Source organism: Camelus ferus, chromosome 2 (assembly GCF_009834535.1).
Source record: "Camelus ferus isolate YT-003-E chromosome 2, BCGSAC_Cfer_1.0, whole genome shotgun sequence".
Lineage (NCBI taxonomy): Eukaryota > Metazoa > Chordata > Mammalia > Artiodactyla > Camelidae > Camelus > Camelus ferus.
The window spans coordinates 10745641-10771557 of NC_045697.1; the positions used below are offsets into that span (position 1 = coordinate 10745641).

The following is a 25917-nucleotide window of genomic DNA, read 5'->3' on the forward strand; positions in this document are numbered from 1 at the left end:
CACCTGAGGAAGAACGCTGCTGCACAGAGAGACACAGCCCAGACTGCCCCTCAGAGCTCTGTGACCTACAGTCTATCGCTGTCCCGCAGAACTTTCTGAAGTTCTTCATTTCTTCTTTTTGTTTCTAGCCTAGTTTTCAAATCTCCTATAGCTCTAAATATTCATTTGCTTTAATTTATTCATACGCCATTATTTTCCTTGTCTAACATAGAGGTAAAGTTTATACACAGTGAAATTTTACTCTTAAGTGTACAATCTGATAAGTTTTGATGAATACATACCCTAGGCCACCATCCCCATAATTAAAACACAGAGCGGTTCCATCACTACAGCACATTCCCTTGTACCGCCCCTGTCCCAGCCTATCCCCACCCTAGGAAGCAAGCACTCTTCTTCATCTATCATCATAAATTCATTGTCTGATCATAAACCTCGTATATATGAAACCACACAGTATGCACTCTGTGTGTCCGGCCTCTTCTCACTCAGCGTAAGGCTTCTGAGACACGTCCACACAGATGAATGTACCAGTAGTTTTCTCTAATTGCTGAGAAGCGTGGACATAACAAAATTTATTTATCTACTTTCTTCTTAATAGGAGGATTTGGGTTGTTGCCAGTTTCTGGTTACGAGCGAAGCTGCCATAATAACTCTTGTACAAGTCTTTTAGTGAAAATGTGTCCTCACTGATGAGAACACAGGATAGGTGAATATTTAAACATACAAGAAACCGCCGGAAGGCTTTCCAGAGTAGCTGCAGTATTTTACACTCGTGCCATCTAACACATGAGAATGCCAGTCACTCCCCAAGGTCACTGACGCTCGGCATCGTCAGGCTACAGGGCCAGCTATTCACAGTGGATGTGTGGTGACCTCTCTCTGGCTTCCACTCCCCCACCGACCCCCCATTTTTACCACAGTGCAAATGGCAACATGGTGTAAGAGATAAATAATATCCTCATATTCTTATGAAAACAGTTTTGATTTTGCAGACTTCCCTCCAGGGACTCAGGGACTCTCCCCTTCAGGGTTCCATAGGCCATACTTTGAGAACTAAGACCTTATGCTCCTCTGATTTTCCTAACTATGTAAGATAATGTTTCCAGGGATAAATTCTGTGCCTTCACACTTCTTAGAAAGGAGGAAGGAAGGTCAAACAGAAAAAGCCAAGAACCGAGAGACAACCTGAGGCTTACTGTCACAGTTTCACTCTTAGTAGCTAAGTGAGTGACCTTGGTGAAGTCAAATTACTTTCTCTGTGTTTCAGTTTCCATAGCCATAAAGTGAAATAGTATTAACTGTTTCCAAGGAATTTCTGAGATTAATGAGAAGCTTCTGCAAGTATGGTAAAGTGCTATACAAATGCCTGTGATTTTTAAAACATTATCTTAAACATCCTGAGATTACAATAAGCAAAGAAATAGTAATTAAAAAAAAAACTTAGTAAAGATGTTGAGAGAATGAGAAAGCACAACATAAGTCAGAGAAACAGTGGCCCACAGGAACTGTGGCATCAGAGTTTTAGAATGACTTATAATACTGCAAAACGCTGCAGGTAGGATCTAATTGTACATACCGCTATTTGACATTTGAAAAAGATTGTTCTTTTCAAACTTCTTGAAAACACTTCCTTTAATTTCAACAAACTGAAATAGTAAACACAGACATCATTGTCATCAATATAACAGTTTTAAAATGGACATGCTACTCATAAAGCTACCTAGAGAATAAAAACCATTTAGAAAAACTAATTTTGTCCCATCTAAAATATTGCCGTTAAACTGCCCATATATCCTCAAAAATGTGAAATAAAATCTCATACTTACATTATTAGACATCATGATAGTAAGCAGGGACTTGTTGTGTGAGTTAAAAGCTACGTTGAGAGTTGTTGCTTGAACCATTATAAGAATTGCATGCAAAACTAGCAGTAAGTGATGTCAAGGAAAAAACTTAAGTCTGTTTTCAGTTTATGTTAATAGGTAATACTATAAAATCTTGAAAGTTTATAATGGGGAAAAAGGTGACTATGCTTTCTAAATCAAGCCTTACAGAAGCATTTTATTCTCTTTGTAATTTCCCCATCAGCTCTATCTGATATAAATCTGATGGGATAAGATATATGCAACCCATTTTGAAATAAACAAAAGCAGAAACGAACCTCTGTGCCTCCAACCACTTAGACTGTGAGTTCTGGAAAACGGCTATGTTGCTCTTTCTAGAGCTCTGGCATTTCGTACAATGCTTGGGAAATAGGACCTCAGAAAAGTTTATTAAATAAAACTGAATAAATTCTGGTAAATACTGAAAGAAGAGACTTAGATATACACATTCTGAATTAAGAAAATTTGCATTTTAAGAGAGAAAAGAACACGAAGTAAAAGTTATCCTGGACGTGATTTTCCTCTCCGGTTCTTCAAGGATGGGGAGTGTGAGATAATAAGGAATGTCTGACAATTAAGACTCTTCCTCAGATGTCCTTTTTGAAGCAGCCACAAGCTGTAGAATTATACTCGTACTACATATGGAATAGTTTACTTAAATTAGAACAATACTTTTTACTCCATTTACACTTAGAACAAGCTTCTATTCTCAAAGAAATCTTCCCACATGGTCCTTTAACTTCCCAAATCTAGTCCAATTCTCTCAAGCATCGCTCTTTCAGAGACAGTACAAAAAAATCACATGCCACCGTCCTATGAACGAGTCCTGACTCCACACGGAATGTAAGTGTAGGCTGCACGTGTGTGTAAATACAGATGCACGGGCACACACACTTGCACACCGGGTTACAGAGTAAAGCATCTCCTCTCCAGAAGAAAAGCTTTCAGATGCGGGTGATGGAGGGGAAAATCAAATCTCCAAAATTCCTCCCCAATCAATTTCAAATTTTACTTTAGATGAACTGTATACATTTTAAGCTGAAAGTTATAACAAAGAAGTCACAGGCTTAAAGATAATGTCAAAAAAGTTCTAATATAAGTATGGAAAAGTTACATAGATTTATACAATGTAAAGTATGTATAAATAGACTATCCCTTTATTCTAAAACCCTTCCTTACAATCAGTTACACTGAGAAGAGAACTATTTTCTAGCAGTTCAAGGGTCCTGCACACATGAGGCTCTTCAAATTAACTGACAGTCACGGTTGGCCCACGAGCAACATGGGCCTGAGCTGCATGGGCCCACTTACATGCATGTATTTTTCAGTGGTGATTACTATGCTACTACATGGTCCGTGGTTGATTGAATCCTCAGATACGGAGGGCTGATAATTAGTTATACTTGGATTAACCCACGTTGTTCAAGGTCTACTGTACTGCTGTAACCAATTTCTCAAAAGAGATCAGACATTTCACATTTATCTTTAATACACACACACACACACACACACACACACACACACACACACACACCCCTTCAGAACTGAGAAACAGCTAACCAAAAAGAACGATGTAGACTACACATTGATGCTTGGAATTTCCAAGAAGTCTAAAAGGATACAGACATAGAGAACGGCCATGAAAAAATGAGGAATCACCCCGATGTGGGCTCTTTTTCTTTCTTTGGGCTCTGTTGCGGTCCAGTAGAGAGCATCTAATATATCTTGTCCAAATGATGAAAACAGACGATCTGCCACCTAGAGAGAAAAATTTTGGAAAGGTGTTTCTTAATATTCCATTTGAATATTTGACTAAACTTCAGAGGTAACTCAAGTACTGGAGATGTGACTTTCTATTTATTTATTTTTTATTGTTTTCTTTTTTTCCCCCTGACTTTTTAAATCCCACTAGAAGGTAAGCTCCAAAAGAGAACAGGGATCTTTGTTTCTTACTTAAATTTTCTTATTCTCTGACACAAAATGAGTGCTCAAATTTTATATTATTTAAGTTACACTGTCTAATTAGCTATGTTTGTAACAAGGAAAGTCTTACTGTAGTAGCAAAAATAAAAGAGAGACGATGTATCAAAATCATAGCTCCTCTGGTTTTAACTCTTTAAATTCAAATTCAGGATTCAAACTTAAATCCTTTAGGATAAGCATATCATTTGACCCATTCTACACATACCTAGTATCTGTAAACAACAATTTGTTTAAGGTTTATCACACAGCATATAGTATGCAGCCTTGCTTCCTAAAGACATTTTCAAGTACTGACCTCCATGCATATAGTATGATAAATAAAAAGGCACATAACAGAGAAAGGAGGGCATAGCATTCAGGATTCAGCTGGAATGTCACATTCTAAGACAGGACTTCCCAGATCCTCCAATCTCGGGGCTCCATGGTGTCTAATGTGTCAACCCTGTTCTTCGTCTTCATGGTAATTATCATTTCCAAATACCTCCTAGTTTACTGGCCTCTCCCAGCTGTAGAGTACAAGACTAGGCTTCGTTCACGTCTGGACCTTCAGGGTCTAAGGCAGTGCCTGGCATGCACAAAGTGTTGATGACATATTTGCTGAATGAAGGAGTAAGAGCTGCCCTTCACAGGAGCTCTTACCACATGCCCGGCATTGTGCTAAGCCCTCTCGATGTGCTGTCTCACTTAATCCTCCTAATTCCCCTGGCATCTCCATTTCACAAGTGAGAGCTGAGGGTTAGAGTCGTTCAGCAGCCAGTGTGCTGGATAACCAGGATGGGAGGGGGTCTACCTCCAGACTAAGCCCTGGACTCTCGTCCACTGTGCCTAAACCACCTCAACTGTAGTCTACAAAGTGGGTACGTATTTAAACCATTTTCATCAGGAATTCATTTCCTGGTCTATTTCTTAGTAACAGTAATGACACCACCTTGTAGAGGACTTTGTAAATCAGGAGGCAGGTGTGTTAAGGTTAGGGGTAGGGAGAAGCCCCGTCACCAGGCGATCCTCTCAGAGAGAAGGCAGGAAAGGAGACCAGTGGGGCACCGGTGTGAAGATGGGCTCCCAGCCAGCGAGCACAGGAGGCTTAGGCTTTTCTTCCTTGGGGGGACGGGAGGGGAGGTCGGTGGGGGAGGGCAGGGAGAGCAGCCCGGCTACCCTGCTTCACAAACTGCACCCATGGCCATCGTCTGCATCTCACTCGATGGGGCAAAGCGAGTGTACAGCAACGAGCCTACGATCAGGATGCTGCGGTGTGGTTTTCAACCACCTCGGTCAACGAGTGTGGGGTAACCAGGATGGCTAGGGTTCTGTAGCCTCTGTGAAGAGACGGAAGACCCTCATCCCCTCAGCGGAGCAGAGAGGCCAGCTGCCCCCACCTCACCCCGTGTGTTCATTCATTAGGGAACACTCATTTGTGACTAAGTTAAAAGAGAGGTAGACCTTACTTATGTCCCTAAAAAGCAGTATAGCAAAGTGCAATTTGAATCTCAAAAGTTAACTATATAACCTAGGGTAGTCTACTATTTTAAAAACTTACTAAGATTCTGTCTATAAAGTAAGGCATTTCTTTTGCTTTGAGTAACTGCTTATTTTTTGTATAAATGTAGATTTTCACATGATGACTACTTTAACATGACATATTGTATTACAAATGTTAAGGACTTAGAAACATTGGGAAACTTACATTTACTTGCTCTCTGTAAAAATTTAAAAGAAATTAAAAAGGTAAATCTATTATAGCCAACATATACATAATCCTAATATTTTCTTCATAAATTTTAAAGTTCTAGCATAAAGTATACCTACGTTTCCAATGAATTTGCGAAATAACTTCCCTAGCATTTGACAGTGTACGTTCTAAAGGCGTACAGACTCAAAAATGTCTGGGCGACAGGTCCCCTTCTTCCCACTTGAGGACACGTCATGCCCGGAGGACCTGCTGCCCTAAGTGTGTCCCAGGTCCAGCAGCACAGGCACCACCTCGTTAGACAGATTCTCCAGCTCCAGCCCAGATCTTCCAAATCAGAGTCTGCACTTTAACAAGGTCCCCCGTGACCGTACAAACACCATTCCCAGGGGCGGCAGGAAAGCACTCTACACTGGAAGACCTGAGGCTGTGTGCCGCCCATCAGCCCCGTGCAGGCGGGGGGCCGGGCAGACTGGGCGGGTGGACGCGCGTCCTCACACACCTCGAGCATGTTGTAGATGATGTAGAGCTTGATGACCGACTGTCCCCGAATCAGGTGGTACATCATGGAGTAGTCCACGTAGTGCATCATGAAATAGCAGATGACCAAAATGACACCCTTCAAGATGTCACACACCTGGGCAGGCTGGAGCAGACGTCTGTCCCTGAAACATACGAGAAGTAATAAAAATGTGAGTCTTACTACCTTGTATGTTCTTGAATAAATAATCTTTACTGGACACACACTGGCACACTGAAGTAATGGGAATGAGGGTGACCTTTTAAAAATTTCAAGTAAACAAGGAAAGTTATGCTAACTGACTACTCAGCAGCATCAAGCTTTCTGCCCAAGTACAGAGTATAAAGACGTGAAACCAGAGTTACCACTAGAAGTGGGGAGCACACAGGGCAGGTGGCGGATAGAGCGCTTTGAAGCAATGGATTTTCTCAATTAAGACACAAGCCTGTCACCTTGTCAGGAAGCCTTATAGCCCGCTGATCAGCTCTTCTCACACAATGTTAGCATTCTGTGCACACTGCTCTGTATTTCATACTTTTTATTTAACAGCATAATAGATTTTTCCACATCTGTTCAAAGGAGCTCGTGTTTCCATGGCAGTGCAGTGCTCCACCGTGCGGATCAGAATTTATTTAACACATCATTGACAGATTTCCAGCCTTTGCAACTGCAAACCATGATGCACCGTGCGTGTCATGTCTCGTAAGTGAAAGTGCCATCTATTCTAAACTTGGGATTTCAAGGCTACGCTCACTTGACCTTCTGGTAACAGCAGCTGTATTGCCCTCTGCAGGGGTTGAACCAACTTACACTTGCACTAGAAACGTGCGAGCCCATGGGCTCCGTGTTCGATTGGCTCTGGGATCTTTGCCAATCCCACTGGTGAAAAATCGGACCTAGCAGTTTCAGAGTTAGTTTCTCTCATCAGGAAACTGACATCTTCATACATTTAAGTTACTTACACTTTATGTGAATTCTCTCCTCATATCGTTTCCTTACTGGTTTGTAGAACAGTTTTTATATTCCAGAAGTTAGCCCTCCGTGACATGAGTTGAAAGTACTTGGGAATAACACAAGTTTGAACTACCTGGGTCAGCTTATAGATGGATTTTCTTCAATAAACATGTGCTACAGTACTACATGGTCTGCGGTTGGTTAAATCCATGGAAGTGAAAACACAGATGCGACGGAATCTTGGATACGGAGGGACCGTGTATTTAGAGGGCTGGTTATAAAGTCACACACAGATTTTCAACTAGGTGTAGGGTCAGGACCCCTCACCCCTGGCTCCTTAAGGTTCAACTACAGCTTTTCCTACTTAATATGAGTTGAATCATTCCTTACTTCTGAGGTCAGAGTATTAAGGGCTAACCTAAACTGTCAATGGAAATGTCTTCCTAAGACTCAGCAAAAAGCAAGTAAGAAAAGAAGAAAGTTAAGGTTACTTTCACTGGATATAAAACTCCTGGGACAGGAACGGGAGAGGTGCTTTCTCTGTCTCCTGCAGGCTCATTCCTCAAAGCAGAAGATGCTCAGTCTCCAGCTCTGGCCACATGCGTGAACAGTACGGTCAACACACAGCCCGGATATCTTCACTAGGGGCCACAGAGCCTCTTCACTGCCACCTGTCGTTACGACATTTTGGCAAACACCCCAGGGGCAAGCTGGCTCTTGGGGGCCGAAGGCCTCCTGAGCTCTGACTTACTTGGTATCATTCCTTGGCTCCCTATTCTCTGGCGCTCCTTCCGAGCCCTTGTCCACATTCAGATCAGGGGCGCCTTTCTTCCAAAGATCCTAGTAGGGTTCAACAAGGAATCTGTATTTCTTCCGAACCACCACCCAGAACACTGTTTTATAGGATGACGGGGAGGTGTACAATGCCAATCCTGTGAGCAGTGATACAGACCTACCCTTGTTTTCTACAGTGCACACTGCACGTGGCTTTCAGTCAGGTATGAATCTGATCTGTTCACAGAGAGAACACGGAATACTGCTAAAGTCCTGAAAAGAGGCAGGTTCGGTGAAGACTGTGTCCAGGAAGGGCTAGAAGCAGATGAGACACTGGACTGAACCAACGAGCCTAAATGGGGACGGGTCCGAATGGTCCCGGTCAGACCATGTGTCCTCAGACAAGCGCCATAAACCGAGGGAAGTTATTCTTAGCGGTTAAAGTTGAAATTCTGGGTAAAACCGCATCGAGAGTAAAGTTGACCAGTCTCTCTATCACCATTTCTGTGTCCCTTTCTGTCTGCAGTGCTGTCCCTCTCCCTCCCAGGCAGACTCTGGCCCTTTCCTCCTTATGAAAACCACAGTGAGCCTTATCTCCCATCTCCAAACACACAACTCTGCCGAGGGCTATTCAGCTATCAAGGTAATTTCAGCCCCGACTCTAAGATTAAAAACAGAAGAGGTATTACATTTGTCAAAAGTTGGAGCTACATGTATTTTCAATTCAAACAATGAGAAGAGGAGACATCTGAACACTCTTGGGCTCCTGGCCTGTGTGCCTGTCTCCCTGGGATGGCCAGGGGACAAACTGAAGCATTAGCAAGGAGGACACACCCACCTCCCCCTCAGAATTACAGACACAGCTGAGCACACGCTGAAAATCCCAAATCGCCCACACAGTGTGGGCCTTTGTAATTAGGAACTATAGGTCATGTTTTATGAATTTAAAAAAAAAAATGACAGGAACAAAAAGTAGGGTGGTATTAATGAATTTGCATTAATTACCGAAAGATTTAGAAAGCTAATTAAACTAGAAATCTATACTTAGAGCTTTCGGTACTAGATTGGCATCTACTTAGTTAAGTGATCTCAGGCAAAGCATCTAATTTAAGAGATAGAAGGATTTTATATATATATATATATATGCACACACACATATATATACATGTGTGTATATATATGTATATATATCCAATTGTGCTTCTTTATAAACATGTGCAACAAAGGAACAATGTGCTAGTGTATCTCTGAAGGAGTATTATATTTAATACAAGTCACTGTTAGAATTTAGAGCTACAAAACATTAGAAAGAGATATCCCCAAATAACATAATACTACACATTTTGAACCAAGATGATAATTAATTAAATTTAAAAATTTAGCATAAATAACTTGAATTTAGCTTTATTTTGCCTGGGATTAAATCAGGTTGTAAAAATGACAGAAGAGTTGTAGAAGCACCTTATGGTACAATCCACAGTTACTCTGGCAGGTATTATTCTAGGCACTTTGTATATATACCTGTTTTATTTTTCACTATAATCCTATGAGGAAGGTACCACACCATCTCAATTTCACAGATGATGCAAAGAGTAGTCAAGAATGTGCCTGCAGCTGCAGAGTTAAGAATCAGGAAGTGAGTGGAGCAGGGATCTGACCTTTGGCATCTGGCTCCAGAAGGCATGTTCTCACTCCTATCTACCATTCTAGACTTTTCTTTAAAAGAACTTTTAAACTTACAGGAATCAGCAACTCAGCACATTTTATGTTTTCAGCAAAATGTAATACTGTATAATTTATCACTGTACTGTCACTTCACTTGGAAAAATTATTGTGCTAAAAAACAAATTAGCTATAATTTTTGTGCTTTATTTCTAAAAAGAGAATAAACAAGACTATTTCTATTAGAGTCCCTGCCTTCTGTGCACTCTCTGGTGAAAATTTTCCATTGCTTATATCATAGCTGGTTGCTACAAAGATGGCTCTGATTTTCAAAATTAAGGAGATTTATTCAAATAAAAAATAAAAGCAGCAGAACTCTTAAGAAACAAGGGTCTTGCTTTCATATAAATGTCCCTGCTAATGAAAAAGGAAAGCTGCAATAATAAAAAACTGTTTCTAAGGCAGGATCACATGTATCACAGCCTCTCTGAGTAAGAAAAAGAACCAACCTCAAAATGAGTTGACCTGGTTAAAACAACTTGAACCAGTCCCAGTATTGGCTTCCTTCCTCTGCTGGGGTATTTCTGCATGACTATACGATAAGCTGCTTATGGAGCTGGAAATGCTTATCTACAGCCCTGCCAATCAACTCCGAATCGGCTTTTGAACAATACTTCCAGGCCAAACTTCTTCCTTATAAATGCCTCTTAAACAGTAGTTACTGGCAATTCATTGTGCAAATGCTGAAAATCCCACACTAACACATAAACAAGTGGAGGAAGCCGTTGGACCAAGCGAAAAACCCATGAATCTAGTTTACAGGTTGGCTGCCAGTTATCATGAGACAAGTCATATTAAACACTATTCAGGAGAACTTAAAAATTCTTAAATTTTCAAGTTAAGCCACTCTTACAGAATTTAAATTTTCTGCATATCTAAATTTTATCTTTCAGGTCATTCAAATGCTTCCATTGGATTTGCACAATTATCAAATAAAGTGACCCAGTTGCTTCAAAGGACGCTTTATGGGAATAAGAAAGATGTAGCATAAAAAGACGACCAAGGCTTTTCCTTGCCTGTTTAGCAGGAGATAATATGCCAACTAAGACTAAAGTAAAAGCTGGTAGTAAACAGAAAGATCAGGAAGGAAGAAGAGGCAACACAAATGACCAAGCAAATGAGGTAATCCCTGCCGAGCTAACTTTCCGATCGGCGCTGAAATATGCCACTGGTGCCAGCATGAAGTGTTTCATTACAAAAGACACAGACTGGCTCTTTCTTGCTCTCTTTCTCTTTTAATATTTTTAGCTATTTGTGGTATAATTGAAAGAATGAAGAAATACAAGCACTACTGGAAAAAAATGTAAAATAATAAAAATGGTCCCCATTTTTGGAAGAAAAGTCATTTTATTATTTTAAAGTAGAATAAAGTATTGAGATGAAGATGTTTTCCTTAATTAGAAAACTGAAATTTTTAAGTCTTAAGTTTCTGTGACATACAGTAGAAAATAGTTACAAATGCTTAAATGGAATGATTAAAGTATTCTTTCGGCTTTACAATAATTTCAAACTATCAGAAGAAGTACTGGTTTTATAAAGCTGTATTTGGTGCTTGGAATGATGCAAAATAAAAACTGCTTATATTGAAGGTGAGTGATGGGGCATTGGAAATGACCTATTTGCTGTCAAATCTAGACTGATGCATAGAATTAAAGATCATTTTATCAAGTGATTTTTCTGTTAGGTGAGATCATGCTCAAATCCTGACCAAATGTGGACAAAGTAATGTTATGACCAAGTAAGAATGGGGAACCACATTGCTTCAGTATGTGTCCATCCCCAAATGGCTGTATCTGCTGATTTTTTTTCATCATGATTAATATACGTTTGTACTGATGTCAATTTGGCCAAGAGTATAGAAGGAAAAGTCAGGGTTTACTCACCACGAGGAGTCCCTGTGACACCACATTCCATCCTATAAAGGAAGTGAAAGTGCTCCTCCCTCCGTCTGATTCACGAGAGAGAAAGAGAGAGAGAAGGTTGTCATGTTGCCACGCTGCTTAGAGCGTCCCGGTGAGGAGACGGGGGACGACACAACCTGAGGTTATGAAGACTCTCTAATCAATGTACTGCTCCCTACAACTCAGCCACACAGATCAGCCCTGGTAAGAGGAAATAACAGCCATGCTCGTTTCCCCAGAGAAAGCTATCAAGAGCTCTCCCTACACGTGCGACAGGGGGTGGCACTGGTCACTCAGGCCAAAATTAAGGCTTATGTCTAAAAAGGGAAAAATCTACTGTATATGTATATGTGTGTGTTTATGTATGTGAAGTTAATTTTAGGTAGAACTACCTTGAAGGAGGTAAGGCATACGGAGGAAAACCCAATGGGTTAAGAAACTCAAGCATTTGAAATTCATCATTCTTCAGGGAGATAAGAGCTTTCTAAGGGTAAATTCTCAAAAGAAAGACATCATTGCCTCTTAAAAACAAAAAAGTACTTTAAGCCTCAAGTAAGAGTTATGCCTAAAACCATGGCATGAGATCCATAAAATTTCCTTGCACATATTTTATTTACTCTAATAGCAAAAGAAAAATATGCCAGCATTTCTTACTTAAACCTACTCTACACTATTACTGTCTAAAATATTTTAGCAAAGTTTTCAAAACTATCTGTTCTTGGCACTAGATAGTATCATTTTTCTCTACAATCTCCCTCAATTTTTAACTCAAATATGAAAAATCTGAAACACAAAACGAAGTCGCAGGTTTGAGGAGGAAAAAGGATTCACAGAAATGCCAGGTAAATTAAAACCACACGTACAGTTGGTTATTACTTATTTATTCTATAATTTTGGAAAAAAAGATGTTGGATACCTCTTTAGCATAATAGAGAGCATTCTATTTTTCTAAAAAACAAAATACTTTCATTCTCCCAAGAAACAGAGACCTCATATAATGAATCAAATTTCAATTCTGATTTCCATGTCCTCCTCATTAAAAAAATTATCCTAATTCAGTAAGTTTCTCAAATGTTTTTCCAAATTATACTACCCTATTGGGGAAAGAGGGAAGAAGTACTTTAATGAAACAGCTTTTAAAGAATCTGGATGTATTTCTTTATTTATTTTGGTCTAAGCAAAATATTTGGCGGCAAGGATTTTTCAAGATTGTTAATTCATTAGCAATAGCTTTCACTTAAATGTTCTTGATATTACTAAGGACAGGTATAAACTTTTTATGGAAACAGTGCATCCTTTGCAGACAACACATATACAACTACAGAGGCAAGAAAATCACCCTGCCAACATTTCAAAATGAAGAATATTTTAACAGAGTCAAAAGTTGGCAAAATGCTCACCAGTGGAGCCAATCACAATGAAGGCTGGGTTTCCTTGAGAGGTGGCAGAACCGCTCTGGTCCTCAGCCTTAATGAAAGGCAGCGAGGCTACTTGGCTGTCAGCACTTTAAACCCCAAAGCCAAAACCAAACACCATGGCAAGTCTGCGAAAGATTTGGAAATAGGTTTAAAGAATCAATTCTAAAGCAGAAAATCTGGGAGACTGTCAGCTTTCAGAAGCCTCTTGCAAATGCTGTACCAGATCTAACTGTGCAAGTAGCGGAGGTGGGAACGCTAATCTCATTTCTGGAAGGAGGGCGCTAACAGCGCTCTGCTGCCGGCACGACGCTGACACCACCGCACTGGAGACCGCAAACAGCTCCTGTTTCCAAGTCAGCATCTCGGTTACTTGGACAAATATCTCTTTTTTCCCCCTTTTGGGGAATACTTTCAAAGAACTAAGGAACTAGGAAGATAGTAACTTTAAAAAAAAACAAAAACAGCAAGAAGACTAAAATCCAGGAGTGTGAGAAAAAGAAAACAGATAAAAGAATACAACCAACTTCTTTGCTGGTCTCTTTAATTCCGTCTTATCCCTTTGAAAAAGTAAAGTCAGACTGGAGGAAAGAGCACTTCTTGCTTTTGCTGAAAAAGATGGAACGTGGTACAGCCACAGGCAAGACAAATCAAACAAGCTTTCATGGAAGCAGACAATGTTGGAAGAAAAGCTATAAGAAGGCAAAATTTGGCTGATTAATAATTTTGTTTATATTCCTAAAAATATTTGAAAGGTCTTAAACTTAATATGAACAACAGCTTTGCTAATATAATTGCTAATATAATTTTTCACATTGCATTTCAAGTTTCAAATATTTCAAGTTTAGTGCTTTAAAAAAATAATGCTCAAAAATACATTGTTTTATAAATTGCTCAAAGAAAATACAAACTGCAGCTCACATTGCTGTAAGTAGAAAGCACTTCTGATAAATTATACTTTAGGCATTAGACAGGAAGGCAGTATCTTAATAGTCTATATCTGTACTCACATCGAGCATTTAAAAGTGCTGAAATTCTGTTATAATAAAAATTTTAACTGCATGTTACGTTTTACATTATCATGTATTTATTAGTGATGGCATAAAATGTAATTTTTCAGTTGATCCAAACTGCAGAAACAGCAAGAACTGTTTCCACAGGTATCAGTGTTAACAGGCTGCCCTCTGGTGTCAGTTAAGCCCTAAAACCTTGAAAATAGAATGTATTTGAATTCTGTTTTAAAATGTTACTCAGATTAATTTAGATTGAAAAATATTTTAAAGTGATCCACAAAAGTTATCATCTTTACTTTATATGCTTTAAAAAATCTTAAAATACCTAGAAATGGCTGGCTCAGGGACCACCAACCACGCACTCCAGCGAATGCGAGTAGCGGGCACCGGCTTCCCAGCGCTGCATCACCTCTGTGTTCTCAGAACAAAGACTGCTCTAATGTTACTTTGGTGTCTTGCTCCCCCAAGTGACAAGAGACACAGCTTAGATGCCTGTGCAACAAGATTGCTCTTCAGATAAGGACCTAAAATAAGAGGTCCTTGGGAACATTTCAAATCCCTCAGCCAGCGAACGTCCACTAACACACCCAAGGAGCCCCCCCGGAAGGGTGTTTCTAGGGTACACATCCTCCTAATGTTCTAGCTCATCATGCCAACAGTCATTAGAACATGCTCTGTCTTTAAAGGCTACTTGTGCCAAGACAGGCTAGAACGTGATCTGCCTCACACTGTTGACCAAACAACAGCTAAAAAGTAATCTCACTCATAGTGCAGACGTGAGCATCTCCACACAGCACGAGCTGTCTTATGTCAGGTACTTGCACCTGGCTTTACCCAATTTTCCGGGTGTCCATCCTTGTCACGCAATTGCACGTGAAGATTTATGTTTAGTAATGTCTTACTAGACTTCTTTCCTGCTCTTCTTAAAATAGCCACGATTTTATTGGGCTCCCAATGATGATAAAGGAACAGTGACAGAATACGAGGTTAGGCTTTGTTAACATTGAAGTGCCATGCTCCAAATGTCTTTAAAAAAGGTGTGCTGCTATGAACAAAGCCTTCTTAAAAATTCTCCCAAAGGCATAAAGTGTGTACCTGAATTTCTTAAAGTTGATGGTGAATTCCTAAAAAAGATTCTCCCATTTGATTAACATGTAATTAATAAAATACGTAACATAATTCTCTCATTCTGGAAGGACAATAAGATTACAGAACATAAAGTATCACATAAAACAATGATGTGATCTTATTCTTATCATTGTTTTACTCCATGCAATCTTGCAAAGAAGTTTTCCTCTTACCACAATATGATCATCATGATCAATAAATAAATTCTTCCAATTTATACTAGAAGGATATCTTTCTTATTAAAACTAAGGCTCATTTTAAAAATGAATGCATGTGTTAATCAGAGCTTACTAAATATTAAGTATATGTTCATTTACTACATTAAAAGAGAATCTTCCATGACTTTAGTCTTTAAAAAATTTCAACATATAGTTCTGTATATTGACTAATAATTTTTAAGTTATCCTTTATCATGTTATTAATTATATATTTTATATACCATGGCTGAATCACCTACTTTATAGTTAAATAAAGTTTCACGTATTATTGTCCATTTCAGTATTTTAAAACTTTTTCAGAATGAAATGTATTTAGAACCGTGATGCATGCTAGACACCTCCCTTGGGCAGCTGGAGCGAGAGCTCTGCAGCAACGTTACAGGGAGTGACCACCCCGAGCGGACGTACGTTGACATAACAACACAGAGGAAAAACTGTCAACTCCAAATTTCTAACCTCAAGATCAACAAAGCATGAAGAGTCACGTTAGTTTTACATTTTCATCTTCCTGTGTCTACTTTTGGTAGAGAAGGAAGGAAATAGTATTTGTTCCTGTCTACTGCACCAGGCACTACACTGAGTATTCTTTTTACACCTCAGTCTTTGTGGTAAAAGATACTGGTTCTCAACATCCCCTTTCTACTGACGGAGACACAGGCTTGGAGAAGTTAGGCAGTTGCCCACAGCTCACCAGCTAATCAGCGCTTGACCAGGCTGGTGATCCTTCCCAGCAGGACGATGGTCTTCCAGAGTTTGCCCCTCTCACAAATCAGAGGGCGTCTCACCTGTAAGCAGTAACTAAGGCTCGCTAGGCCACGCGCGCAGTGACTGTCAAGTGAGATGGAGGAGAAACCCTGCAGCTAAGAGCTCCCTGGGAGATTCTGATGCCACTCGCCCTCGTCTCTCAGACCAGAACAAAAGCCTTCACTTTACAGATAATGCCCAGGAGGCCGAGAGATGCCAAGAAAATAAAGGCACTGGGTGAGGTGGCAGAGTGGTAATGAGGTCCTTGACCCAGTGCTGGGTCCTTCCTACTCTTCCACACAGGCTCCTGCATTGCTAACATTAGGTCACTGGCCGGAGCAAAGTTCTGGTTCAAAACCATTTGGAAAGAAAAATGTGCATATAAAAAGCAGAAATATATAATATTCACTAAAAAGACAAAAGCATTAGTTTATACAGTAAGGGCCAAAGTGTGAATGCAACTTTATGAATTATCCCCATTCTAAAAAAATCTATCCAAGTGATTATTTATTTTAACTACAAGCAGTAAAAATAATCTAGACATTTGAAATAGTTCATGATCTGAAACTTACCTTAAGCCAGAGCAAGGCAGCGTGAAGAGCCTGAACAGTGCCAGGAAAACTCTTAAAGGAAGCAGAGTGAACACGTACAGAAATGCATCCAGGCACAGGAAGATCCCAAACACCATGAGCTGGATTTTAAAAGGAGAGAAGAATACAAAAAAACAAAGATAAAATAAATATCCTTTAAAATACTGTAGATGAAAATTTCAAACAATCAAGGAATTTCTAAACTTTGTAGGAAATTCATTTCTCATAACTATGAGAATAACAAGTTAATAGTTCTCCTCGTGTATATGTGACATATTTTAATGAAGAAATCCTTTTTCAAAATGCAACTTTGTAGTTCTTCTTCCAGAGTTTACCACCTACACAGGTCCATTACTCAACTGAGCACAGCTGCGAAACGTCAGACGCGGCTTTGTGAGTACTTCCTCAAGCTTGCGCTCTCTGACAGAGAACCTTCCAGATGAAACTTTGAAACTAACTTTATGCTTCATAATTTTGTTGTTTCCTGTTTATCAGAGTACTTCATGGATGAGAAAGATTGTAAATATACTGACTTAAAGTACCGTTTATGTTAAAAATATGTAAAGTGATCATGCATTTGGACACAATTTCATATATACTCAAACTTGCTGTACTCGGAAGGCATTATTCTTTTTCCTTAAAACTGAAGTATAGTTGATTTACAATATTGTGGTAGTTTCAGGTATACCGTGAAGTCATTCAGTTGTATGTATATGTATTTTCATTATTGGTCATTACAAGATACTGAATATAGTTCCAGAAGGCATTATGCTTAACTGGAGGAGTAGCCACTGATGTCTGCATCTCTCCCTCTTTTGTGTGTACTCGCACATCCTCCCTATTTTTCTGTGACTATCCATTTTTACCTGTTAGATTTAGGTCTAGATCTCACAGGAGGAAGACAGAGTCTTTTGATGGTTTAGAGAAGAAGCCACACCCAGACTACCAAACTCTGTTTCAAGGATGGTGACTTTCTCTAGTCTGACACACAAACATGGTATGGTATGTGTGCCCTCACACATAACACTCCACGGAATCTCAGTTAATACACTGCCCTACAGAAGTACACTAAGTAGTTAAAATCCACACTGTTACTCGCAGAATTGCATCTCCACAAATTCATATGCTGAAGGCCTAACCCACAGCACCTCCAAACGTGAGTGTATTTGAAGACAAGAGGTAATTAAGTTAAAATGAGGTGATGAGGGTGGGCACTAATCCAGCATGACTGGTATGCTTCTAAGAAGAGGGCACAAACGTGCGCAGAGGGAAGACACACACAAAGACATGAGAAAAGACGGCCGTCTGCAAGCCAAGGAGAGGCCTCCGAAGAAACCAATCCTGCTGACACTTTGACCTTGGACTTCCAGACATTAGAACTGTGAGAACACAAACTTCTGTCCTTTAAGACACAGTCTGAGGTATTTTGTTACAACAGCCGTAGCCAACTAACAACACGCCTTTAAAAGAAAGGGCACATTTTATTAATTTTTTGCAAGATGTCTCAAAGAAAACAATACACACACACACACACACACACACACACATACACACATATGTGTATGTATGCATCTTTACACACACAAGTGTGCGCGGCGCGCTGGGCTTCTTAACAGATGGTCAGTCCAGTTGCCCTGTCTCTGTCCTCAGCACAGTCACAGTCCTGTATCTGTCTCCTTGTTCTGCACAGGGGAGTGTCGTAGAAGACTGAGCACGGGCCACCTAAAACTAGTGGTCTGTCCTTATTCCTCTCCTGTCACCAGGAATCCTCTCCCCGTTCACTGGGGGACTGCTAGTTGTACCCCAAAGGCAGGAAACGCAGACACCTGACGCCCCAGAAGGCACGTGGTGTGTGTGCACAAGCAGACAGCACGCTGGGAAGGAGAAGAAGCGGCTGTCTCTCCCATAGCCTCACACTGGGGATGAACGCACCGTCCATTCATCCAGCATCTGCTAAGCTGTTAATATGGGTCAAGTGACATGCTCGGCCGGGCGGGCACAAGCCAGGCAGGACACCAGGACGGGGTTCCTGCCCTCAGCAAGCTTCTTCGGCTTTTCACAAAAAAAGACACCAGCATGTAGATAAAGGAGGTCCAGGCAGAGCTGGCTGCTGCTGTGACAGAACTAGGCTACAAGGAACAGGGGAGCCACAGGGAGGGAATGGCCAACCCAACTTGGGGAGATTTGGAAAAAGCTCCAAAGAAGAGGGAATTCTTAATGACATTTGAGATGAGGGCTACTGACATGTGCAGAGGGTGGGCTGGGCAGTGGAGAGGGTGGAGGAAGGGAAGGCAGCTTTCCAGGGGGAGGAAGCCTGAGCAGGAACACAGGTGAGAAAAGTGACTGCGCAGACTGAAATTTCCTCTGAAAGAATAGACGTTTCTCTTAAAGAATATAGTTGCCTTTCTTAGGCTTAGAGGAATCTGTATGAATAGTGTTTATGGTTTATAGTGAACAGCAGTAACAGAAGTCTAATGGGCCTTCCCCTCACATTTTAAACCAGCCCACAAACTCCGTGGGTAAACAATAATCTCCCACTGCATGCTGACCATGGAGCGACCACCTGGAGCTGTCAATACACTAGAGCTTGACATTAAAATGGGAGAAAAGCAAGTGGCTGTGATCTAAAGAAACTTCAACTAGGCAGAAAGACAGCATCCATCTAGGAGAGAACACAACATACACAAGAAAAGCAGCAGAAATGCCTTGTAGGGTTAGAAACATAAAAAAGTGACTCAACTACTGTACCTATTGTTCAGATGTTGCACTTTTCCACAAAGCACAGCCTTCTTTTTAAATTGTTTACAAATGAAAATGAGAAAATTTCCTTAAAAAAGTAAACAAGATGTAATCCTGAAAACATTCATCCTCAAAGGAGGCAGAGAAAGCGGTGCTGGGCTGAGTGTGAGCCTGGTGCCCTGCTGCACACTCCAGGGCATCGTGTTTTATTCACCTGGCCACCCAGAGCCTGAAGCAGCCGCGCCAAGAACGACCCCTGTGTTCTGTACACGGTGCTGACTGCTTACTAATTAATCCCCCAATAGCTTTTGAGCTAGTGATTATCACCCCTGCCTGACACAGGAGGAAACCTCGACTCTGGAGGCTGAATGCTTGCCCGAGGCTGTGGGTCAAGTAAAGGAACTGGCAGTCACACCTGCCCCACCCAAGGCCCTACACGCTCTCCTTGACACAGTCTGAGCACAGTAAAAAGATCTGACTCCCTATTCTTACCAAGCATAGGAGTTAACATAGGAGTTAACAAAATTTTCTCTGTGCTAACTAGTCTTTTGCCAATTTGCCTAATGTCATAAAAAATGCAGATTTAAAACGCATTTAAACTTACAAGAGGCATTAAAATTTCACATATACAGATTTATAGCTGGCTTTGAAAATAAGTCAATAAAATTAAAAGATTTGAGGATACATTGGTAACCAAAATAATGTATACTCTCACAACTTCAGTTAATTTGTACAGCATCTTGATAAAATAGGCAAGGACTACCTCCTTTTTAATTGGATCAAATAACCATAACGTGTTCAAGCAATCTTAAGTAACATCCAATGGGAGTTTCCCTGAAATATACAATATGTGACAATAAGGTAATGAAATCAGCCTCATATATAACACTCTCTGTTTCTCTTTCGAGAAATTTCAAAATTAATACAACGTGGTGACTAAAATCAAAGAAGCACGATGCTTTTGAAATATGCCTCCTTAAATCACGGGTGAACACCTGTCCTGTTAGATGACAGTCATGCCATGCACATCCTTGCCACACTCTTGTCCAATTTGCCCATTTCTCTCTGCTCGGGTGCTGCCTCTCCAGCCTCACCTCGCTTTCCCCATCCAGTAGAACATGGCATCTTACTTCACCTGCGTCTCACCTTCACGGGAGAAGGCTTTATAATGAGTATGTCATCTCTCTGAACTGGCAGTTACACGAATAACAAAACACAGAAAACCAAAGCACAATCAACGTACTTCAAGAAGAAATTCTACACTGGAGTTTTTGGCCTTCACCTCTTATCCATTCTGTGTATTTTTTCCAGGGATGAAAGACAAAAATGCTACACAAGGTCTTATGTGAAAACTTCCCAGAGCTAGCTCAGTCTTTGATTTGTCCCTCTTTCTTTCTCTTGACCACATGCTTATCGTACGCTCTACTGTTACAGGGAGACCTTGTGTGGAGGGGCTTCAGAAGCCTTTTACAGGTACCGGGCAGTACAGCCAGGCGCTGGCCAGGTGCTGTGTGCAGGGCTTCCGTCCATCCTCACCGCGCCCTGCCCCGACTCTGCGGTGAGACTCAGGAGCTGGCCCAGCTCATGCGCAGCAGAGGCAGGGTTGGACTTCAGTCTGCAGGAGACAAGGCTTTGAAACTGAAGCACTACTTCTACTAAAGACAACTGTCAATCAGCCTCAACCTTGCCAGTGGGTTTAGCCTTATGTATTAAAAAAAAAGAAAGAAAAACAAAGATTTAACCTAAGTTTTTAACATCTGAACTTCAATGTTAAAACTACAAAATGGCAACAATTCTGTAACAGTTGGTCAACAAAACATCACACGCTAGTGAAAATTTCCACAACCAGCTCTTACCACATTCATCTCGAACCAACTACTATCACTCTTAATCAAATGAAAACTACTAGCCTCAAAAGACATAGACAAATGAAAATGCTGGCCTCTTTCTGCAGAGTGGAGCAAGGTTTCCTAACTTTTAAAAAAATGTTTACCCCTTTTGACAAAAATCTCCTGCCTTCCTTTTAATGCCATTTGAAATGTCAAAATGAATAAAGTGGTATGGCTAAAATTAAAGTACCATAGTGATTCCAGGCTATGTCTCTCTGAATTGCACAAAGTATCTCCTGGCAACTCTGAATCCGTCTCCACCACCATCACCAACAACTAGTGCCTGCCAGCCGAGCATGGCTGCTCTGGGGTGGAAGCTGGGAAGCAGGGGTCAAGTGGGAAGCATGTTCCCCTCCGTACAAGGCTCTGGGTCTACTGCTTCACTCGTCATGCTAACTCCACACGGGGTACAAGGTCATTAAGAAGGACACCTTCCCCCGGGAGTTCAAATCTAGTGCACGGGACATAGACCCCAAAGTAAGGGCCAGAAGGCTAAGCACGAGGGTGGGCACTGGGGAGTGTGCCTGGGGAAGGGAGGAACAGCGCTGGCAAAGATCTGCCAGGAGGAGACAGGGCGGGCACTAGATGCTGCCAGGCACAGCAAGGAGGAACAGCATGGCAAAGACAAGAGCGTGCGCAGGAGCAGTGTGAGCGGGAGGCCGCGGGGGTCAGCGGTCCCTTCAGTCAATCACTCAGGAGCACAAATCCTCATCCTGGGTTCTAGAAGTTCTCAACAAACCCACATGCGGGGAGCCATCGTTAGAAGAATGTCAAGGCAAATGAGTTACTAATAAGGAAGTTTACAAATGCTTGATTCTGAAAGCAATTACTTCTTCAAGGTCAGCTCTATAACAAAATAATTTTTATTCACCTGAATTCAAAAATTCACACCCCAGGGAAGTCTCTACCCTAGGGGACGGGAGACAAAGGGATTACCGTAAGCCAGGTACCTTCACCATAAGCAAGGTCACAGAAACATACATAACCGCGGGAAACAAAGCCGTTTTGATAAAAAGCTTCGTAATAATCAACCTACACCTGACATATTTAACACGAGGAATCTGTTTCCTTGGAGGTAAATACATAAATTGAAGATTTTAATTTGTAGAAAGACTATGTGCATGGAGAGGTCTTGAGATTTCTCTTACTTCTCTTATTTTTAATCCATGTTGAACACTGTTACACCCTAAGCACTTGACCCACATTAACTTATTCAACCTCACAACGACCCTGGAGGCCGAGGCCACTCCCTGGCCTTTTGCAAGGACACAGAGGTCTGCGATGCACGAGGCTGGTGTGCCCTGGGGACCCGACAGCACGTCTGAGAGGTCCTAGCAGCCGCGGCGGGCTTGGGGAGCTGTTGCGGGCTGTGATCAAACACCCTCCAGGCTGGGGTCTCCTGTTCTAGGGGCTGACGAGCAGCACCGCGGCTGGCTGAGTGTCAGCACAGACGACAGTTAAGGAGGAGAACACTAGTCTGAGTGAGAGATCACAGGGCCTGATGTGGCACAAGGGAGAGAGAGGAAGAGAGATTTAAGGCTGTTTCCAAAGCTAATGTGACAGAAATAAGTCACTTGATTCAGAAAGATGAACAAAGCACCACAGTGCCAAGATCACACACTCTCCTACATAGATCAGGGAGCGGGGTGGAGGCCGGAAGTCTTCAGCTGGCTGCGCCAGAACTATCTGACGGGTCCTACATGCCCACAAGGGAGCAAGGCCAGCGCTGGGCCACTCCCCGCTCACCCCCAGGCCCCACTTCTGAAGGGGGCTGCTGGTGCTGCCGCCAAACCGGCCCTGCCCCCCGAGGAGAGGGAAGGAAGACAGCTGAAGGTTATGGAAGCTTCTGTCACCACCGCTACAAGCCAGGGGTGACAAGCCTCAGACGGGACGAGAAGAACCCCAGCCACGGTTGCTGGGATGCTGAGAAGTGCAGCTCCCCATGGCTTTCCTGGGTCTCCTTAGCTGCAGGACTGAAAATCTGAGTCACAGTGTGGCACAAACAAGAGCTGCATCACGAGAACAATATAGGGGAGTTAGTCCCCAAACATGTTTTCAGGAAACCATAAACTGAGCAGGATGCCCAAGAAACCACCACCAGAAACACAGATCTAAGTGCTCGCTCTTAGATTCACAATGAAATCCTGGGGTGTTTTACTGAAATAAAGAGGAAACGATGGCCACGACTACCTCTTTTTAATACTCACTCATACCGAGAAGCAAAGCTGCTTCACATGATAGTTTGATTAGTTCATCATTCTGCAAGGAACTTTTTGAATGATTTTTCCCACGTGCTATCACCCGATCTGACCCTCAAAAAAGCAGAACTAAGTTCCACCCCCAGGAGACGTGAGATGTCCCTTTCTGTGACTCTTCCCACAGTTCCCCCTTCCCCTGCTCCTTCTAGGCAAACTCAATCACAGGGCGGTGGACTAGCAACCCTCTTGAGATGACCCAGTCCAACCTCCGAATCTTAGATGAAGAAGGTCAAAGCCAAAGGAACGCCTCAGTCAGGCTGCTGGGCTTTTCCCTGAATACCTGGCATGAGAAGCTACGTCTGCGGAATCTCAACCCCAGACTCCCAAGTGGCAGGAGCCTCTCCCTTTCAGTCAGGACAACCGTCCATGCCCCAACACACTATTCCATACCTAGAGTGACACCTCAATCTTCAACCTGATGAATTTAAAACTTATAAAAATTTATTAGACTCTTAAGATAACTAAGTAGTTCTATTCAAGACTAAGTTGAATTCAATTAAAAAATACACAAAATAACTATAATGTACACAGCATGGTAACAATGAAATAAAGGACTGCCGAAAAGCACAGAATTACAAGGTAAAGAAAAGTCAAAAATATACTTTCATTTTATTGCAACCTCTTAGGATAGGCAAGGTTACATAAACATATGTAACCACAGAAAAGTAATTTTGATAAAAGTCTTCGTAATAATCACAACCTACATCTGACATGTATTTAACTCAAGGAATAAATTTCTTAAGAGGTAAAATAAATAACTCAGTGGATTTTAACCTGAAGGAAGACCACACACCTAGAGGGCTTGTGAGCTCCCCACACGTCTCTTCTCCCTCGCACACGCTGAGCACCGCTGTGCCCCGGGAGCAGAGCCTCGGGGTGGGTGCCCAGGTACCACCGTCAGTCTGCTCCTGCCTTTGCTGGAAAAGCATGACAGTCACTGTCCCAGTCCCCATGCAGCTGGGATGGCTGTGGAACTCCACTGGGCCAATGACACACAAGATGAAGGAAGCATGCTGAGACACTTTAAACTCTTTATAAAAGGGACAGTGGAAAAGGCGGCATGGTCATCTCCTCTTGTTTCTGATTATAATGCAGATGTAATGCCTGAGGTTGCAGCTGTCATCCTTCTATAAAAAGGCAGCAAGCAAGAGGACCAAAAGCCAATTTGCCAACCATGGAATGGTGAAGTAGAAAGATAAAAAGGACTTGAGTCCACACTGGCTTCATTAATCTGCTGGAACGACTGAGACCTCCTTCCTCTAGACTCGTTAAAAAAAATTCTTAAAAGCCTTTTTGTTTAAGTCACTGTTAGGTATTCTGTTACATGCACAGCCAGAAGTATGTTTCAGAAATAAATTTTAATTTCCTCCCAAAGTTAGTCTAAACTTTTTAGGCTAACCATTCAAAGTAGCTTGGATCCAGCCTATCCTTCCAGCATACCTGAACTTCCTTGTGTGTTCCTAATAATTTCCACCCCCTGCCCCTCTCTGATCTCCCTAGCATACCCAAGGGCTTATTTTGTACATGGTCCAGGGTAAATTGTTTGTATGGGGTCGAAATGTAATACACTAACATGTTTCCACTAACACATAGGTTAAAGGGAGCTCTGTCTGGACGTCTGTATGGGAATGCACGGTGGGGCAGGCAGAGGACGTAAAACTTTAAGACTACACGTATCTCAGGAGGCTGTGAACGGGATTTAATGTTAACTCATTTCAAGTGCTCAGACTTGTGTCTAGCATTAATCTTTATTTGGTAAATACTATTTGTTTTATTTATTTTTAGTGTTTTTTTTAAATCATAACTTTTTTATTGAAATGTAGTCAATTTACAATGTTAGTTTTATGTTGTATAGCAAAGTGATTCAGCTATACATATACATATATATATTTTTTTTTCAGATTCTTTTCCATTACAGCTCATTACAAGAAATTGAATTTAGTTTCCTATTTGTTTTATTATTAACACAGAAATGGAAGCCAGAGGTGGAACATAACTGGCCAAGCCAAGTAGGGTATGGAGCAGTATAAATCACTCACCAGGAATCTCCTCTCCAGGAAACTGGTGATCCCTGCCTGGTTCCACCAAGCACCTGGTTAAAGTGACCATTGTCTGCCCTAACTGTAAGCTCCAGCCATGTGGCTGCTGAGGCCAGTCTTGAGGGCTTGGCAGAAAATGTCAGGGTGGTAGGGTGTGTTATCTCTATGGCCATCAGCTCATGAAAGAGATAAGCTTTACCCTAAGACAGCTGGCTAAAAGGAAGAAGAGAAGAAAATAGTTTATTCTCTAAAGGTTCTTTCTGCCTGAGGTCAGCAAAACCAAGAAGGCTGAGGGTCAGAAAACCATGCCCCTCGCAGGGTTAGAAAAATCAAGTTTATTAGCAAGCAAAGCAGGAAGATTAAAAGTATAACGTAAGATCAAAGTGGGGCATGGGGGAACCTTGAAAACCAGTCCTCTCCCAATCACTTCCTGCTGTCCTTGGCCCAAGGCGACAGCTAC

At 41.6% G+C, this 25917-nt stretch overlaps 1 protein-coding gene across 1 annotated transcript in view; it reads right to left on the reverse strand.

The window, feature by feature from the left end:
* The window catches only part of TAPT1 (transmembrane anterior posterior transformation 1), a 59643-nt gene that overhangs the window by 18820 nt on the left and 14906 nt on the right, over positions 1–25917 (reverse strand). The window contains exons 3-7 of the mRNA XM_032494427.1: positions 16515–16633; positions 6056–6218; positions 3506–3641; positions 1827–1924; positions 1577–1646 (exon numbers count right to left, since the gene is read on the reverse strand). Of these exons, the coding sequence (XP_032350318.1) occupies positions 1577–1646; positions 1827–1924; positions 3506–3641; positions 6056–6218; positions 16515–16633 (586 nt within the window). The remainder of the gene's footprint in view (positions 1–1576; positions 1647–1826; positions 1925–3505; positions 3642–6055; positions 6219–16514; positions 16634–25917) is intronic.